Raw genomic sequence first — 19,335 nt, 5'->3', positions numbered from 1 at the left:
AAATAGCAGCCTGGCAGTCGGAGTTTAGCTGCTGCTAGGAATGCCACGAAGGCTTGCAGTCGGACAAATGGCGTTCAGTAGGCTCTCCGGGCTGCAGCGCTGTTTCTTTCCATTGCCCCCTTCCCTCCTGCATCGTGAGCACCTCCCAGCCCTTCCTTTCTGTGCCTCTGGCGCGTAGCCTGCGTGAAGTCTTCCTCTGCCCTATTTCTGTCCCTAACCTAGCTTGTTTGCATTCTGGCTCCGCAGCACTGTAAGCTCCTGTGTTTGCTGTGGCTCCAGACGAGCTCCGCTCAGGGGGCGGCTGGGGAAACCCTCCCAGGGCTGCCCCATGCCCTCTCCCTGCTGCCCCATCCTGCCAGCACCATGGCTTGTTGCTTCGTCTTTTGGTGCTGCACTTTCATCTCGACTTGGATCATGGGAGGCTGATAAGATGGGAGAAGGGGATGGGGAGGACTGGGAGGTCCGCCACTGAAAACGAATGGAGAGAAGCAAGCTGGAGGGAGGGAGGGAGGGAGGGAAGGGAGTGCGCCCAGGGCCACGTGATGGCTGGGTCTGGTGGTGCTGGGTCACGGCGTGGCTCACATGGCAGCGGTGCATGTCTGCGTGTTATGTCACTACATGCCGCCTTTTTTTCTTGCCTTAGGGGGTGTGATAGCTTACATCAGCTCTTCAAGCTCGGCATCTAGCCCAGCCTCATGTCACAGCGAGAGCTCAGACAGCGGTTTCCAGTCGTCCTCTTCGCCTGTGCCGTCTTCTCCGAACAGCTCCTCCTCGGACAGCAGCTGCAACGGCCGGAGCAGCGAGGGCTCTGATGGGGCACCAAAGAGCGATCGGCTGGAGGAGACCATTAAAACAAACCAGTCGAGTGTTGCTGGTTTGACAAAGGGCCATAACGGAGTCACAAGTATGTTTGGTGCCGGTTCCCAAAACCACCGTTTTCCCCTTACGTATTACAGCTTCATCTCTCGCAGCCAGGTTCCCCGGGTGGCTTCCTTTGAAGGCACGCAGCAGAGCCTCCCGTTCGGTCTGTCTGCGTTAATGTACGGTCATACCTATGGTAGTGCCGTACAGGTGCTGATAGATGGAGGGCCTCTTGCTGCTAACTTCAAACTGCCCATAAATACAGTCCAGCTTTACTTCAGAGTTTCACTAGCAAAACCTGATCTTAATAAAAATCAAACACTCGGTTAAAAAGATGTGATAATAGTAATCAAGCCTTCAGGAGTATTTATGGAGCTGTCTTGCAAATCAAGCTCTTTCCCCTGCCCTTTTGCTTTCATTCCCCCCAGATTTCTTTGAGAAACAAAATTAAATAAATTACCAAAACATTTTATTTTATTTCTGTACCTGTCGCTGGGACCTTTATCTTTTTGATTCCGAGTCTTAATGTGTGGATGTGAATAACAAAGTACTTGTAAGCTGGACCTAAAGGATAGCCTTTTAAATTGCATTTAACAGTCTAGCTCCATCTATTTGCTTCACACTATTTTTGGTAATGGGAGAAGTTCAACAATAGAGACCTATATTTGAACAGTTTTGGAAGGACAGGAATCCAACAGGACTGGAAATGGGTGTTAGAACAAACACTCAGCTGAAATTTAGACTAGTCTTTTGAAGGCAGAATTCTTTTATTGTTTTATCATTTTGAATTGTTGTGAAGCTACAATAAGTATCTAACAGTTCTGCCTTAACAGTCTTTTCTATCTTCCAAGGGTTGTTATTTTTTTTTTAAGTGTTCGCACCCTAAATTCTTAGTAAGAACCTTTATCTCCTCTTAAAAAATTGCTGGCACCTAGGTTTTTGGTATCAGGGTAGAGGTTGCTGAATATGAAATCCGATGTAAATTGTTTAGATGGATAGATAAGATTTTTTAGCTCAGTCCTAGTTCTGAAAAAAAAAAAGGAAATTTTGTGGTTTGGTTCTTTTTTCAAAACCTTAAAGTTTTAGTTCCTCTTTACAAATAAAACCAAAAGACAAATAAGTTGCTTTTCTGGTAGAGTATGGTTCTGAGTAGAACTCGGAACCATATGTAAAGTATGGAGTATTTCCAGCTGTCCCTGTTGCTCACTGTTAAGGTAATTTTGTGGTTACTGAAGTCACTGGTAAAATTCCCATTGGCTTCAGTGAAACTAACGTTAGACCGGCACTTAGGCCTTGCAAAAAATCTTTGTTGACAAGCTGAAATAAAATAGCCTGGGAAAAACTTAACACCCCCAAACCATAAGTATATATATGGGGCCGAGAAGGTATTTTTAAGTTCAGGTGTGCAAGCGTGCCGCTCTGGGTATGCACTCAGAAGAGTAGTCTTTGCATCTGTAGATGAGGCTGATTTACCAGTCCTAAATTCTTATCAAATAGGTAGAGTGCATGGCTTTTTTACAATATATAATAAGATAAAGTGTCCTTCAATATTTCTGTTTTTAAGACAAGTTTTTCTTTTCTTCTCCATTGGGGAGATTATAGCCTTCATATGGGCTTACTTGTTCTGATGGAAAAACAGATTGAGCCCGAACTTTGGTGGTCTGTTTAACTAAATGGGTCTTTTAAAAGTGCATTAATGTAAGCAGGCTTTCTGTTTCTGCAGTTAAATACAATAGTACTGTCATTGAAAGTCCAGTGAATACGTGCTTTCTCCCTATTCTGTGGAGTGCTTCATGTTTGTCCTTTCACCCCTCCCTTGCACTGGTACCTTCTGAACTGTTCAGGATTTTTGTACATTCTTGTTGTCCGTTCCTCTGCTCTGCTTTTTTGTGTGTTGAACGGACCCGACATACTTTGCTTTTAGCCTAGGTTTTAACAGTTGGAAACGTGTTCCTGCAGTTGTCATTGGTTTTCTATGTCCTTGACTTTTCTGTTCTGATTCCAGAATTTAATGGCATGGTTCTTCTTTGCAAAGTCTGTGGAGATGTCGCTTCAGGATTTCATTATGGTGTTCATGCCTGTGAAGGCTGCAAGGTGAGCTATATTTCTGCCCACCTTTCTGCTGGTGAGACGCTCAAGTTCTCCCTGGGGGGGGGAAAGGGGTGATACTGCTAAAACAGTATCGGTATGCTTCTCTGTTAAGCTTAAATGTGAGAAATCTCAGACAGCGTGTAAGTTGTAGGAAAAGACAAACCACTTAGAAACACACAGCATTTCCCAAACTCTGCAGTCCTTTCTGCTCTTGCCCCTTGTCCAGCCCTGCCTGTCCTGGAGGGCATGGCAGCGAGCAAGAACTGGAGACAGAGGTGGTAAGGACCATGTCACGCAAGACCTGTGAATGTTAATTGCATTAAGAGATAGATAGTGGGTGTGAGCTGTCACCTGGGCTGGGACGCAGAACAAAACAGCTTTGGAAGAGCAGTCCTTTACCACGGGGAAAACGAGAACTGGGTGCTTGCATGTTCACGCATCGGTAGATCAGTATTTACTGATACTGAAAATCTTCTGTTCTGTGAAGGAGTATATGGGTTATGTGAAAGAACCACCTTTGAAGGTCATGTGGTGCAACAGGATGGTTTTGTTGCCAAACTGTGGCGATTGAAGTAAAAAAAAATCCGATTTTGACTTTCATCTTTGCACTTGATGTCATAGGAGATTGAAGGCGTATTTTATAAACTGCCGGTAGAGTGATAGAGGTAATACCAGAGGTATTTTGCTCTTGGGTGGTGACTATGCAGGAAACAACATCTTCTGTAGGTAGAAATCGTAACTGTTTTGCAGTATACACAGATCACACGAAGGGGAAGTCAATCAGGAGGAGTTGTAAGTTGTTTAAAATCACTTGGGGCTGATGGCTCTGAAGCAGCTGACGAGGTGCAGTGCGGTTTTCTGTGCTTGCAGAGAGGTGAATCCTGGCAGGAGGATTTGACATGTGCTGTAATAATAGTTGTGGGTTTTTTTCTTTGTTTACAGGGTTTCTTCAGAAGAAGCATTCAGCAAAACATCCAGTATAAGAAGTGCTTGAAGAATAACAACTGCTCTATAATGAGAATGAATAGGAACAGATGCCAGCAGTGTCGTTTCAAAAAATGCCTCTCTGTTGGGATGTCAAGAGATGGTATGTTCCTGTACTGAGCAGCGATCCTCTGAGAAGGGATTTGCTGCCCACCTCAGAACTCATTGCTAAGGGTCTTAATGGCAGAAAACACAGCCAGTCCTGTTGTCAGGGGCAGGTTCCCTGTCCGAGAGCGTTTAGCTCAGCTTGCCTCCTTGGTCCATGACTCTCCTGAACTAGTGAGGTAACGCTGGCCGCGGCGCTGTCCTCCCGTCTCCGCAGGCTGATGCAGTGGGATGCGCTGCAGCGGTCTGTTAGGGGGATGGTTGTAACAAGAGTCTCAATTTCATTTTACTGAGTTAAATATTTACAGCTGGATCCTGCCTGAATCTGAACAAAACTCTTGTCTGTTTAGTAATCAGTATAGAGCCTAAAGAGTTAGGTTTGGGTGCATGGGTTGAGCATATATCCGCTCCTTTTTTGTTTTTCTTCTTGGAGGGAGTGGGAAGGCTAGGAGGAAAGGGTAGTGTTGAGCGTGTTGCTGACCACCTTGCTGGCTATCCACTCCTTGTTCACTTTTTAAAATGTAATGCTGAAAGTGTAGTTCAACAGTCTGCTACAGCTTACAGTCACAAACCAGAACTCTTCCTTCTGTTTCACTTTTTAATTTTCTCTGAGTGTTTATTTCACAAGAACTAGGAATCTTAGGCTGTTAATAATTTAGTGGGTGGAGTGTTAAAACTTATTTTAAATAATTGTTCCGAGTTCTTGTCGTGCATATGAGTTATTTCATCCCTTAGGCGCTTGTTTGCGCATAAGGTTGCACCTGCTTTAATGAAAGAGATTTAGTTACATTAATGATGGACTACTGCGTGGACGTAATTACATCAGTCGAAACTGGTTATAAGCCCTTGTAAGGCTGTGGTTGGACAGGGTGGTGGAGGCAGTTGTGGATTCCTTAGGACAGGGTCAAAAGGGCTGCAGCCAGAATGATGTCCATCCCCTTGCCAGCAGAAACTGTCCTTGTCAAGGCAAAGTTACCAGGAAAATTTGCCAAGGTAAGCTTCATTCAGCATTGATTCTCTTAATTGTTTTGGCAAGTTATATAATTCGTCCACGAGGAGCTGTCTTGTAGGACTTATATTCAAATATGAACTTGTTTAAATTCAGCTAATTGTCAGCTCACAGGGTTGCACTGATTTAATTGATCCAGTCTTAAAGCCTGACACTTAATTAACTAACACAACACTGTATAGTCCATAGCCAGGTTTGTAGCAAAAGGGGAAAGGGCTTAGAGATTGAGTGCTTCGGAGCTTCCTTATCTTTATGTGTAAACAGCATCATATAATTCTTATCTCACACCTCTTCTAAGCCCAGGAAGCTCCTTGACTTCAGTGGAAATACCCCTGTGGTAGTATTGGTAAGAGTAGTTAAAGTCTTCCCTTAGAAGGCAAGATTATCAGTTGAAGTGTGTATTTCGTGTGTGTGCTGGTTTTTCAGTTTGGTTTGACGACTGTGTCTGCTGCTAACATGTTCAGGATTGACTTTTTTTTTTTCTCCTTCCCCTCCCCCTTTCGCTTCTCCACCTTCACAGCCGTTCGATTTGGCCGCATTCCCAAACGTGAAAAACAGAGGATGCTGATTGAAATGCAGAGTGCCATGAAAACCATGATGAACAGTCAGTTCAGCGGTCACCTACCCAATGAAGCATTAACAGAACATCAAGATCAAGCACCTCAAGAAGAACTTTCCTCTAAGCCCAAACAAGAGCGGGAAACCATCAAGAGCCCTTCTCCCCCTCCCAGTGCTGACATGGCGAAGGAAGAAGTGATCGGTATGGTCACTAGGGCCCACAAAGACACTTTCATGTACAACCAGGAACAATCCCAAAACCCAGCAGAGATGATGCAGTCCCAGAGTGGGGAGAGAGCGTCGAAGAACACGGAGCAGTACATCTTGAGCAGCGAGCACTGCGTTGGTGCGCTCGGTGGCCCTCAGTACCCTGAAAGCGAGCAGCACCTTGGTGGACAGTACAAAGGGAGAAGCGCAGTGCATTACCCAGGTGGGCACGCCGTGTGTTTCACAAACGGCCACTGCATGAACTTCACCAGTGGTTACACTCCGCGACTGTGTGACCGGATCCCAGAAGATGGCTTTTCTGCAAACAAGAGCACCACTTACCCTTGCAGCACTGGAGGAAGACTGCATCTGGTATATTGATCTTAATCATTGGCTTTGGCTTAGCGAAAGGCTTAGGGATGGGTGTGATCCAGCTGTGCCTCTTTAGTCCGTGAAGCTGCACACAGTTGGCACAACTGCTGAAACCTAGTGCAGCGCCACAAGGTCGCTAGCGCAAGTTGTGAGGAAGGAGAGTAACTGAGTTGCGTGGGGGATTTGAAATCATGCAAGTGATGGGGTTTCTTGGCTGTTTTCAGTAAACAAAGTAGGCGTGTCAAAGAGCATTGGTTGAGGAAAACTCATGGCTTTTTTAACTAGCTTGAATTAAAAATAAAATAGATGTTAGGAGCTTATAAACCCCCTTCTCCACTCAATCCTCTTGAAGATTCTGCTTTAAAATAATTGATACAGTCAGATATGCTGTGTTTTCCTTAAAGGTATTCAGAGCAGATTTCGGGGGTGAAACCTCAGGGTTAGGATTTTAAGCCAGTCAGGTCTAAAAATCTCTGTTGCTGGATAGGCTGTTTATTTTGGGGTACGGTTGTGTGTTTTGTTTTCATGGGGATATGCTGATTCTGTTACAGGCAGTGCAAAATACACGCTCAAAGCGACCCACAGGCTATGCATCTTCCTCTCCTGGAATATCTTCAGATCTGAACGGAAGCAGGAGGAAGATGCACAGCTAAACTGCTTGAAAGAAGTTTAGGGTCTTTTCTGTAATACTTACACAAGTGAGGCTCTGAACACACTTCTGGGTACCTTAGATGACTTTGCTAGAGCATTTTCTCACTGAATTCTTAATACGGATGCTTCCTGTTTTCTTGCATATGGGTTTGTTTTTTTCCCCTTTCTTTAACAGGTCCCTCCTGTTTGCCTTGCACCTGCTGTTTCTGTGCCATTCAGGCAACTGGTTCTGTAAGCCCCTTAAAATAGATTGTCCTTCTGTATCGCTGGAACCGCCTGGGATGAGAGAACATAACATCCTCGTTCTCATCCTGCGCTCGTGTCGAAGTGCAAGCTCCTGACCTTTCCAAAGTACTTGAGCTGCCAGTGTTTTTCTTCCTCCTAGTTTGTAAAGATTCTTCTTCTTGAAGGCCCCTGGAAGTCTCCACACAGTGAAGGCATTTTGTTTTGATGCTGGATTTCCTCTTTTGTTCTTTTTTGTTTGGTTGGGTTTTTTTTAATTCTTTGGCTCCTGCCATCCCTAGCAGGCCCTGACCTTAATTGCAGACTCCAGGCACTACACCACAGCAAATAATAATCATTCCCAACCTTTCTTCCTTGCAGGGAAAGTATGTGGAGTCACTACAGTGGTATTCTTGGCACTCCTGAGAAGCAGAGGTTAAACCTGTCCGTATGGGCAGGCAGGGAGTGGCGCTGCCCGCAGAGGCCCAGCCAGTCAGTTTGAGCCATGCTCAGCAGCTGCAGGGAGCCTTAACACAGCGACCATGAGGAAACAAAACCGAATCCAGCAGAGCACTGCAGGCCACCCCCCGCATCCCTGACACGAATGAGGGTTTTGCCAGAGAACTCGGCGAGAGCAGGATCTGGCCAAAATGAGTCAGCAGCAGTAAGGGAGTGTAATTAGGCTCTGAACCAGTATGGAGACAGATGTTTTGGGGTTTGGCTTTTTTACTCAGTACCCTCACAACCAGAAAAGCAGAACAGGTCATTCCTGAAAACATTCATCTAAAGAGAGCTAGTGACTGCAGAAGCTGACAACTGCTTCCATAGGAAGCCTGTCAGAGTTCAGGGAGCATCTGGATGATGCTCTTAATCTCAGGGTTTAGCTTTAGGTAGTCCTGCAGGAAGCAGGGAGTTTGACTTCATGATCCTTATGAGTCCTTTCAGTTGAGATACTCTGTGATTCTGTGACTCTTGGGCAGAGACATAATACACAGGGGGGAAAGTGGCAGTTTCCCCTGAGGACCGAGTGCTTGGGGTAAGAGTAAACTGTCGTAGGATGGGAAGTTGAGTTTCTTCTTGTGTCCAGTTCATAGCGGAGCGCTGAACCGGAGGCTGTATTTTTGGAGAGTACTGTGTTTTTAACAACACCTGTGTGAACTGTTGCAGTGTCATGGACAGAGCAGTGATTTGTGTCTGCCATGCTTCTGGTTGTGTCTAAACCTTTTGTTTTGCCAGAATATTTCCTGATTTTCAGTTTATCCCCCTCTACCCCACAAGCAATCATTTGGGTTTGGGCATTGTCCTCAGACAGGCAAATGATACTGTGATTCACAGCTGAACCAAGAAATACGAAATTCTATTCCTTGTCTTTTGGGGAGAGCTTTCTCTGTATTGACCATCCAGTCAGCAACTGATATCTGGGGGGAAAAAAAACCCCAACAGCAACCCAAAGACGCAGAAATGTGTATCTGTCTACCTCATTTTGGTTTCCCTAGCTGTTGCCAAATACATACGCACACATGCACGTATATACCTGCAGAATATAATCTTATAATGGATCTTAGGACCTTCCACGCAAATTATTGCGAGGCAGTTATCAGATTGAAGACACCCCATGAGAGCAGCATCGCTCTGAGGAATTACTGATCTATTTCACTGTTTTCTATTTGCTTTGCTGACATTATGTAGGATTACATACACCATTTAGTATACCTGTGAAGAATACTTAAAGGAATTCCTATCCTTGATGATGACAGGTGAAATGAATACTAAAAGGTTTAAGATTCATTAAAAGATGTGAATTTCAGAAAGCAGAACTGAAAGTATCTCAGAGCGTCTGGTTGGGTTTTACAGAGGGAATTTATTGGCAGTCAGCCTTGACAGATACATCTGATCTCATTGTAACGGGTTCAGACTTTCCTACAAAAAATCACTGTATGTTTGTATAAAAAAAAGAGCATTTTGTTGTGACTGAGCAAAACTGGAATACCAGTTCCTTGGTCCTCGTTCAGTGATGCAAATAAAAGCAAACACGTAGGAGAGGAAGGTTGTTCTGGTAAGGAGGGTGTAAACCTGTGACTCGGGAAACCGAAGCTCAGTTCCTTGCTCTGGCGTTGACACCTTCGTCACCTTGACTGAATCACTTCAGTTTCCTGCAAAACAAGAAAGCTGTATCAGAATGAATGTAGTAGTGACTGTGAGATTACAGTTGATTGATTGTGACATCGCGATTAATGGTGAGATTACGTGGATAATACAAGTAAGATAAAGCCAGATGTCTGGCATGAGTGACATCAGGGAAGAATAGCATTGGCTGGGTTCTCTCAAGTCCTTTGCTGTGAATAGTGTTGGTGTTTCCAAGGTCAGGAAATTTAGAAACAGACTGCTAATGGACTGCCATGGGTTTTTTATTGTTTGGTTGTTTGAAAGGAAGGGGGAGAAATCCAGTTGCTTTGAGAGTTGACTGAGGAATACTGATTTTGTTTCCCTCTATGCATCATTATTGCAAAGTTTTCTTGAAGAATAAACCTGCTTCTCTCAAGTATTTGTCAGTATTTGGAAATGTGTCTTTAAGAGTTGTTTTCTGTGTATGTTTTGTAAACATCAGGTCTGCCCAATGAGTAAGACTCCCCACGTGGACCCAAACAAGTCTGGCCATGAAGTCTGGGAAGAGTTTTCCCTGAGTTTTACCCCTGCAGTGAAGGAAGTGGTGGAGTTTGCCAAGCGCATCCCAGGTTTCCGGGATCTCTCCCAACATGACCAGGTTAATCTTCTGAAGGCTGGGACCTTTGAGGTGAGACCACTGTGTGTATGGTGCGGACCTGACAAGCTGTGCATCGGTCTGACGCCCTTAAGAACAAAAATAAATAGAATTGGGTTATGTTGGGCAAAACCAGCTTGTTGGTGGATGCTAGCTCTGAGCTTTCCTGAAGCTGATGGTGTCCAGTGCTTCTGTTTGGTCAAATTTTGGTGAGCTGTCTCTCTTCCAAGTAGCTCAAGAGTGCTCAGCCGTTTTACCCTTTCCTCTTCCCTGGGCATTAATAAATAGAGGAGTTTCTTGGGTTTGTATAGCAATGGTTACTTTGACAGCTACCTTTGCTTAGCCTGGAGAAAAGCAGACTGCATCTGGAAGGGTGGATAGTTTAGAAAGCGATCTATTGATACGCAGTTTTGTAGGGGAATGTGTTTATCCCTCTGTGTGTCCTTCCCTCTGCCGCTGTGCTCACTGACATCCTGACCGGTCACTACCGTCTGTTGGTGGTAACTGGGGGTCGCTGAAGCTTCCATCTCCAAAGCGATTCCACTGATAACTAGCTGTACTGCTGCAGCGCTGAGGGTTCTGTATACCAGCTGCAGCCTGACTTACTCTAGACTAATCCTACCAGGTCCTCATGGTTAACTTCACCCACTTGCAAGCATGATGTCAATTAGTGGTGTTAAGTTGGGAACGATGCCAAAAAGCTCCGTGTGGTTTTATAATTGGTGACCTTCACCAGAGAACCTTTATTTAAGGTTTTAGTTTTGTTCTTCCAGACTCTTGTGTCTGTTGGAGACCATGCACACTTTAGAATTATTCAGAAAACAAGTTTAAACATGGAAGGGCCACAGGAGCTGAAGTCACAAGTAGTTGATGGTACTGTGCTTTTATGGGGAGGGCAGGTTTGCTGATGCTTTTGCTCTTGTTTATTTTATTATTTCTTTCAAAGAGGGATGCTGGATGTCATATTTACCTGAAGACATTTCTCATCTAATGTGCTGGGTCTTTTGTCTGCATTTATGCAGCCTGGTTCTAAAATGGGTAATTGTTGGGTTGGAAGGTACAAGTTATACCGGAAGACTTGGTGCCTGGAACGTGTCTGTTTTGTCGTTTCTTCTATTGTGCTGTCATGTATTTTTTGCTGTTAGTTTATTCTTGACCTTTGAATATTCATCTACAGCTCCTGTAACTAAGGGCTGTATTTCACTTCAGCTGCAGCCTCTTACGTTGCGGTTCATATTACAGAAAAATGTTGGTTCCTTCCTCTGCAAAGTGGTGTATTGTCCAGTGCCCTCAGAGAGGGAGGAAAATCAGGCTGAACTATTCACATAACATAAAGCCAAACCTTCGCCTTTTGCAAGCAAAATGTTTTGCCTTGGCCTTTCTTCACCTCAAGCTTTTCTTAAGCCTCATTCCTATGCCTTTTTGCCAGTTACAAGCACTGCTGATAAGAAGGTTTCCATATCCAGGAAAACTAATAATGATGTATGGCTGCATGCTTATCCCTATTCATTTATTTATAAGAAACATTAATGATTCCTGTTTGTGAGTGGTACCAATAGTTAAAAGCCTGTGTGGCATCTTAGCAACAGGAAAACAAACGAACCAACCCAACTGAAACCAAAAAATAATGCTGCAGAGCAGTGAGGGAAAGAACCCCAAAACTAAGATTAATGAGGCAAAGGCATCTTGAAAGCCTGGTGCATAAAAGGTCATTGCTGTCTGCTGGGTAACTAAACTAGGATACCCCAACAGCTGCGTGTTAATAGAAGAACCGGAGTAAAAGTACTGCCTCGGAGCCTGTTTGGGTTCCCTTGGGCAGCTGGGTCTGTCCGTCCTGGCGCTGTGCTTACCAGCAGCTCGTCTTCAAGGAGCGCTTCTTTGTTGGGGAAGCAGACGCATGGAGACAGTGTTGGTGCAGAAGCAGCATAGCTCTTTACGTTCATGCGTGTGTAAGCTAAAATGCCCTCTTAGAACGGGCAGTCCTGAGCAGCTCAGTATATTGTGGTGCTATTGGCCTGGCTTTTCTATGGGAGCCAGCTCAGGGACAGCAGTGGGTATCAAATAAAGACCTCAACTGGATTTGGGTTGGTGCTCCCCCACTCCAAATGTAGTTGATGGTAGAGCTGACAAGCCCCTTGGATCTGCTGGGGTAGTGACTCCGTTTCTTCACAGTCACAAACTTGGTAGTTTGGCTGCAGGTGGTGGGGAAGTGAGGAAGCATTTGCCTGTGTGGAAGGTTTTTGCTGTGGTTGGGTGATAGGGCTGATCACGTATGTCCTCAGCAGGCACAGATGGGAGTCAGGCTTGAAGTGAAACGGAATGAATCAATCGCGCTATACCACAGTCCAAACTGTTCTTCCTCGGGTTAGAGTGGTGACATTGAAATCTATAGGCGAGGCCTTTGCCTTTGTATTAATTAAGTCAACACAGCTTCATGGGCATCAGTGTTGAATACCATCGTTAATATCAGTTGCTCATTCTTTAAAGCTCATGTTCCTCAAGTCCGGTTCTGTAAGGGGAATACCATTTTGAACTGAAAGGTTGTTGAGTACTTGGTGGGTGCCTGCTAATGCACAAGTTCAGCTTTGTCTGTCTGCCCCTTGTCTCCTTTTGTTGTATTCTGAGGGCTTCTGCACCTAGGTTTCTGCCTAGGCTTCTGCACTCTGTAGTTCATGTCGTCAAAGGGCGTATAGCGTAGCTGTCAGAGGTGAATAATACGTAGTGCTCGTGTGTCTGTCAGGATTGCTGCATGTCATTTGGCTGTTAAAATGTAGGAGCAGGTCATGTAATGTGCATGACTGGTGTTTGAATTCTCAAACATTTTCATTTTTTTCGAACCCTCCTTTTTTAAGCTTGTCAAAGGCACCAGCCTTTGCTGAAAACCTGGTTCTCCTTTCATCTGTAGTAAACATTTAAATTAATGCAGTTATGTAGGGTAAGCGGGAAGAGACGACTGTCACACCAAGAGATTACAGCAAGTCTGACGTTTTAACCAATGCCAGTCGGTTCATTTTCTCCAAATAAGAAGGCTGTTCTGTGCAACTTAAACCTTGAAAGTGTAAATAAGGTTGTTGAACATGAGCAAATGAAACTTTACAAGCCATTCCAGAGGGAAGCATTTCACAGTACGACTGAGAAACCACAAGAGAAATTTCAGCCCAGAGGGGTAAGTTCAGCACATGTCAACTGCTCCAGCCCAGGTGCTTATACCAAGGGGGTATTCCCAGCTGCAGCTACAGACCAGGTGCCCGTTTCAAGCCCTGCTTCCCTAGCCTTTGGAAGGCTGTACATGTGGCTCCTCTCTACCAGAGCTCTTTAACATTCCTGTGGGTACAGCAATGCAGCATGGTACTTTCCCAAAGAATGCCTAGTGGGCCAGATCATCAGGTGGTGTAAATCAGCATTGTTTCAATGGAGCTGCTCCAGTTTACGCCAAGCGAGAATCTGGTTCAGTACCTTCATTTTGCTTCTCAGCGTGGCCAAGAAAACATTTCTTTCAAAGCTGTGTATGCCTTTGGCTGTTCGGTGGCTTAAGCAAGTTGTCTTACTGGCGTATTTATGAATGGCATTGTCTTTGTGGCTCAGGCTGTCTGGGGCTTAAATTTTAATCTTCCTCCCTTTCATGTGCTGTAGCCCCTCCCCTGCATCCACTTGCTAATTTTTTCACTTGTTTGTTTCTCTCAGACTACTGGGCCAGAGCTTGCGCTGTTTTTACAGCTCAATAGCATGCTGACAGTTTCTGTTTAGAATGCTCGTACAGCGGTTAATGAGACAGTTTGAATGATGTTAAAACGTTTAATTTTTTTCTTTGGCTCGTCTAGAAATCCACCTGTATTTATCTCTCTTTGTTGTTCTTTTTTTCTTTCACCAGGTTTTAATGGTACGGTTTGCGTCTTTGTTTGATGCAAAGGAACGTACCGTCACCTTCCTGAGTGGAAAGAAGTACAGCGTGGATGACTTGCATTCAATGGGAGCTGGGGATCTGCTCAACTCCATGTTTGAATTTAGTGAGAAACTAAATGCCCTGCAACTTAGTGATGAGGAAATGAGTTTGTTTACAGCGGTTGTCCTGGTATCTGCTGGTAAGGAGAGAAAGTTAACTTGCACCTTTGCTACATTTTGAATATGGCTGTCTTATTAAAAGATTTCTGTAACATGTACGCCCTGTTATTTCACGTCTCAGTGCAATTTAGTAGGTTTTTAAGCTACTAGCAGCCTGTAATTTGCTTTTTTACATATCTGCTCTTCCTAATACCGCCTTTCGGAAAAATGTGGTGACGGGCTTATTTTCCTGCTGCTTTCTACAGAACGCAAACACGCATCTCACAGCTGCCCGATAGCCCTTCGGAAGCTATTTTGTCTGACTCATCTGAGTTTTGCAGGACAGCATCAGAGAAATTACTCCTGACTTGCAGGGCCTTAGTCTTGGGATAAGGGGGTATTTTTAACTTCCCTGTATCGTCATTGCAGTCTGTTGCGCATCTTACTTAAGTCTAAATCCAACAGTTTGATCTCTGCCTATGTCAGCAGAAAAGCCCTATTCATCCGCACCGTGACTTCTTACCGCTGAAGGTCTGCCAATCCACCAACATCTTCACTGGCCTCATATCTTGTTTCAGTCCCTGGATATACAGAACACCCTGGCCCAGATTCAAAGAAGGATTAAGCACCTACTTCTGTAGTGTTATCTAAAGCCTCAAATTAGGCACATTAGCTCTGCATATAATGCCTGGAAAACAAGATGCAGAGTTGCTGCTTGCTGGGTAAGGAGCTCTCTAGAGGTAACTAGCAGGAATACTAGTGTCCACTTACACAACAAACCAGCATTTGGGGGCCACTCCCTTCTCGAACAAGAGCACCTCTTCCACATGAGTGGTTTAGACCCACATCTCTCTTATCCGAAAGGGGCCCCTGAGGCGTGGTGCTGTAAGCACATGAAGCCTCTGTAAACAAAGTGGGACAGTTCAGTCTGATAGCTTTGTGCATGGCCTAACTGCAGCGTGAGAGCACAGAAGGGGGCAGCTGTGGCCCCTTCAGTTTCTAAGGGGTGGTAGCGAGCAGAGGTGGTACAGAGTTTGCAAGTTTAAAAAGCCAGATGGAATGGCAGTGAGAAGGAGGCATGGCACTGTAGTCTGTTAGTGAAACTGTTCAGGTAGCAGAGAGAAACCTGGGGGTTTAGTTGCTTTTCCAGACTCTGTTTTACATATTTTATCTTTCAAAAACTAAATTGACAAGAACTTGTGACAACCTTTAAAATAAGGACTGAGAACTAGGCCTCTTCCTTCCTTGTGCCATGTCGTAACTAAGCTACAGCCACTCTTCTTGCTTGCTCAGCTGCTGGGCCCGGGAATATCACCATCTCTGTGCCACCTGTTTCAGATGTACGTGGCTGTCTCTGTTCTGTTGCATGTGCTTCAGCACAGAGCCAGGCCTCCCCCCAGCCTTTTGAGCATGGCTCCATGCTGTGGCTGTCTCCTGTAGGGGTTAGCATAGGGATGGTATGGAACATGTACAGCACGTAATGTCAGAGCCGTGCAACAGGGCAAGAAGAGGAGGTGTTTGGGTTCAGGCTTCCTCCAGTGCTGAGGATTTTTCAGATCATAGCTGTGGACATTATTGCTACCTGTCCTAGCTGCCTTGTGATCCGATCTGCAGTCCGAACACAGCCTTCCTGGACGTCTTCACGGAATGCATGATAGTGACCTTGACAATCACTGTGAGTCCAGCAGTTTTCAGTTCAGCGTTGTTTTCCAGCTTGCATTCGAAGTGACACACTGCAGTCGTTACTTGCACAACTGAGTGAGCAAGCTTCACGCTTGAGCAGGTGCTAGAGGAGAACAGAAGTGCCCCAGACAGGGCTCCTGGGTAAGATGCTCACAGTGCAAGGATTTGCCAGGCGGAGGGGAAGGTGCCTGTAGAACTGAAGGATTGTGGGCACCTGTGGATTAAATAGATCTTAAAAGACAGATCCCCTGCACCCCACATCTCAAAGAAGAGTGTGACCCAGAGAGTCATTTCCCATAAGGTGGTGGTGAAGCTCAGCTGCAGAGGGAGGAAGAGTTGGGGATCAGCATCAGAGAGAATGATGTGGAGATGCAGGCAAAGGCAAAAGATGCCATAAGTGAAAGAAGAACCAAAGGTGAAAGAAAAAGGCCATTAAGACTTTTTCATCTTGCAATGAAAATTACTCAAGAAAAGGTGGAAAGGAAGATAGTCAAGATTTACATCAGTTTCAGAAGCCAACAGGAGTGTGACTGTTGAATCCAGAGTAGGTGATCCGGAATATAAGGTACCATGCTGCACTAGTGAAAAAACTTTAAAAAAATTACTCTTTTTTTAAAAAAAGAAATGTTCATAAGTCTCTAAATAGTGCTAGTGGGGAGAACACTTGTCAGAAGCATCTCCGTATAACACTGGATGGATAACCACTCTTAGGGATATTTAGGATGTGCAGAAAGAAGCAGCAGGGGTAGTAGCAAGGAATGCATGTACCGGTGTACATCCCCTTGTTTTGGTGTCATATGGTAAAGAAAAAGCAGGGCAGGTGGGAGTGTTTCTGGTGGTGCTGAGGAATTACCTTGGTACCATTCCAGAAATAAAAGAACACTTCACCTCTGGCTTCAGGTAGCTGGATGGGTTGAAGATGGGTTAGAGAGAGCAAGATGGATCATGGGCCCTGAAGAGGGAAGAAGCAAGGTGGAAGCAAAGCTGAAAGAATGTGGTTTGTTGCAGGTCTAGAGACCAGCTGATCTCTTAACTGAGGGCAGTGCCTTGTGGTAGAAGAATATAAAATGCACACCTCCTGTTATTCTCTCTGATTTGGGATAGTACTGACAAAACCAACTGCTGGCCACTGGGAGCCACTGGAAGTAGACCGAGAGGGAGAAGAAGACTTGGACTAACTGAAGAAAGGAGGCTACAGTAACTCACCCGAGGCAGCCAGGGAAGGCTGGACTGCAGTCTTCTGCCTTCAGAGGCAAGGCAGTACTGCTGTCACTGTACAGAGCTCCTGAGAAACCTCAGCGGGCATGTTCCGTGCAAATGGCATCATCCCTGCTCAGGACAGAGCAAACCTGAAGGGATTGCGAAGTGGAGAGCAAGTGGGGTAGATGTAACAAATAGAGGCAGCGAGGCATCTCTTCACTCCTGCTCTCTTGGAGAGCAGCTCTCAAACCCAATGGACGGTCTTCACAGAAGAGTGGATTGTGTCCTAATAAACATCATTTGATAATAATCACGCTCCTAATAGTTAGTAGAAGGTTCTGGAGCAATTTTTTTAAAGGAACAGAACACATGAACTGCTTCAAGATGGATCCTGAAGTGGATTATATAATGATTTTTATCACCACAGTTGGGAGCTGTGCTGAATAGGCCAGGAGTACTTCCTAGACTCTCCTCACCTGAGAAGTCCAATTGGATTGACACTGACAGCATGAGGAAGGGATTCCCACTCTGCACCATCTGAGTCAGTGCTACTCCAGAAAGCTGTTGTCATTCTGTGTCCCAGTTCCGCGGAGTGCTTACGCACACCTAGACATCAAAGCACCTTTCTCTGCGCGTCCGTCACTCCGGCGTGTATGTGCCCTGCTGAATTTACATAGCGCTTAAGGAGGGAGGCTGCCGCTTGGAAAAAAGCAGCTGCTGTGTGTGGTTATTGGGCAAGATGTTTTGCTTGAAAATTCATCCTTTTAAGCTGTTCCTTAGGTTCCACCTAAGGACAACAGGCATGTTCTTAAACACAGGTCTCTTGAAAGAGACACCTGGGGTGCGGGGTGAGTGCAGTATGTGAAAGCGTAATAGCGTCTTGATGTTGAAATTCTGCTTTTTTTCCTCAGTTGGGAATTTTTGGGTGCACCATGTTTCATTCTGTAAGCGCTCAGAAATGGTGCCAGTCATGTCAAGGCTTGTACTCCCTTTGCCCCTGGGGATCCCATTGTGCAGATACGAGTGTGGCTTGTCCGGAGTGGGATTTCCTCCTCAAACGGGAACCTGCAGTTTAAGTTTAGGATTCTGTGTCCAGCCTTGAGAAATGTGGGCAGTTTTAATTTCCATGTGCCCTGTCTCTCTCCTTTGCATTGAAGGTTGTGATTCAGTCTTTTCTGGAAGTCCGGGTAAGTGATTGCAGGAAAGGTGACTGAATGCTGCCACTTCAGCATGAGCGTAATACTTTACAAAGTTGATGCTAAATAATGTTTTGGTATGTGGGTTTGAAACTTTCTCTCTCTCTTCCCCCCTCCACCTCTTCTCTCCCCCTTTAGATCGCTCTGGAATAGAAAATGTCAATTCTGTGGAGGCACTTCAGGAAACACTAATCCGTGCATTAAGGACCTTAATCATGAAAAATCACCCGAACGAAGCCTCTATTTTCACAAAACTTCTTTTGAAATTACCTGACTTGCGTTCCTTAAACAACATGCACTCTGAAGAACTCTTGGCCTTTAAAGTTCACCCATAGGCCTTTAGGTCTCATTTGTACTTGGACTTGCCTCGTGTTAAACTGTTTTGTGCTAAAATATGTATTTATACCGTTGTACCACTTGTTGGAGGGAGAGAGTTCACGGACTGTGAACATTGATAGCTGTCCCATAACCATGCAATAACGCTTCAGCAGGTGCTTTCAGCTAACAGCGGCGCAGCATTCGGAGTCCTCCACGGCGTCCGGGCCCAGCTGTGCCGCACGTCTGCGGAGGAGGTTGCCATGAGCCCGAGTAAATATGGACTGTTCTGTCATTTAGGAAAAAAGAACCACCACTACCCTCTCATGTAAACCCAACACAAAATAGCTGTGTATGTGCATAGGGAGCATGGAATGGGGTGGGAACAATCCTGCGCTAATAGGAAAACGGAAGAGCTGATTTAATTGGCCTCTCGCTTATCTAATAGATGTATGTCTGTGTCTCTTGGTAACTCACTCATGGTTTCACTGTTGTTATTCCATTAAACCCGATGGAATGATTTCAGCCTGCACCAACTCTTCACTGACCGTGTGTTCATGCCATGTGTATATAATATAAATAGTTAAGTAATGAGTGTTTATGGCTATATAAAGTACAGAGTTGTGTGTATATATGTGTATGTATATAAATAGTTCTATACATAAAGTATACATATAATTTCTTCACAATATTTTAAACTGTGAAGGAATTTAAACTTACAACAGAAGGTGATCTATGGAAAGAACCAAATAGATGCACTTTGCATATTGCTGAACTAATTATCTGAGCGTTTCTAATTTTTAGAAAACATCAAATTTGCATTACTATGCTGTGTTTGTTAATTTAAAAAACAACAGAGTGGCACCAAAGGGGCAGATTCAACTTTTGAAGGGCGTTCATAGAGAATCTCAAGTGGAGATGGTTGCTTGTGGGACTAATGAGTTCGATTGTCCATTGCCACTGAGGTCCTTAACATTCTCCTAAAGGTTAAAGAAGCACTAGGTGCTCTTCAGAAATTTGCAGCACAGCCAGAAAGAAACTATCAGACGAATAACAGCATCTATCAGAAAAAAAAAATG

At 44.8% G+C, this 19,335-nt stretch overlaps 1 protein-coding gene across 1 annotated transcript; it reads left to right on the top strand.

Annotated features, from left to right (window-relative positions):
- The first annotated feature begins 495 nt into the window (after nucleotides 1–495).
- LOC104517125 (nuclear receptor subfamily 1 group D member 2-like) lies at nucleotides 496–19,094 on the top strand. The gene is given in 8 exon segments (XM_010161688.1): nucleotides 496–785; nucleotides 787–904; nucleotides 2,867–2,955; nucleotides 3,895–4,039; nucleotides 5,571–6,187; nucleotides 9,669–9,854; nucleotides 13,693–13,903; nucleotides 18,080–19,094. Coding segments are annotated over 8 exon segments (1,653 nt in total). The 5' UTR covers nucleotides 496–695; the 3' UTR covers nucleotides 18,277–19,094.
- Nucleotides 19,095–19,335: the final 241 nt, after the last annotated feature.

Source organism: Eurypyga helias, unplaced genomic scaffold (assembly GCF_000690775.1).
Source record: "Eurypyga helias isolate BGI_N326 unplaced genomic scaffold, ASM69077v1 scaffold29481, whole genome shotgun sequence".
Classification (NCBI taxonomy): domain Eukaryota; kingdom Metazoa; phylum Chordata; class Aves; order Eurypygiformes; family Eurypygidae; genus Eurypyga; species Eurypyga helias.
Note: the sequence above shows the minus strand (reverse complement) of the source record. Positions and strands in the feature narration are given on the sequence as shown.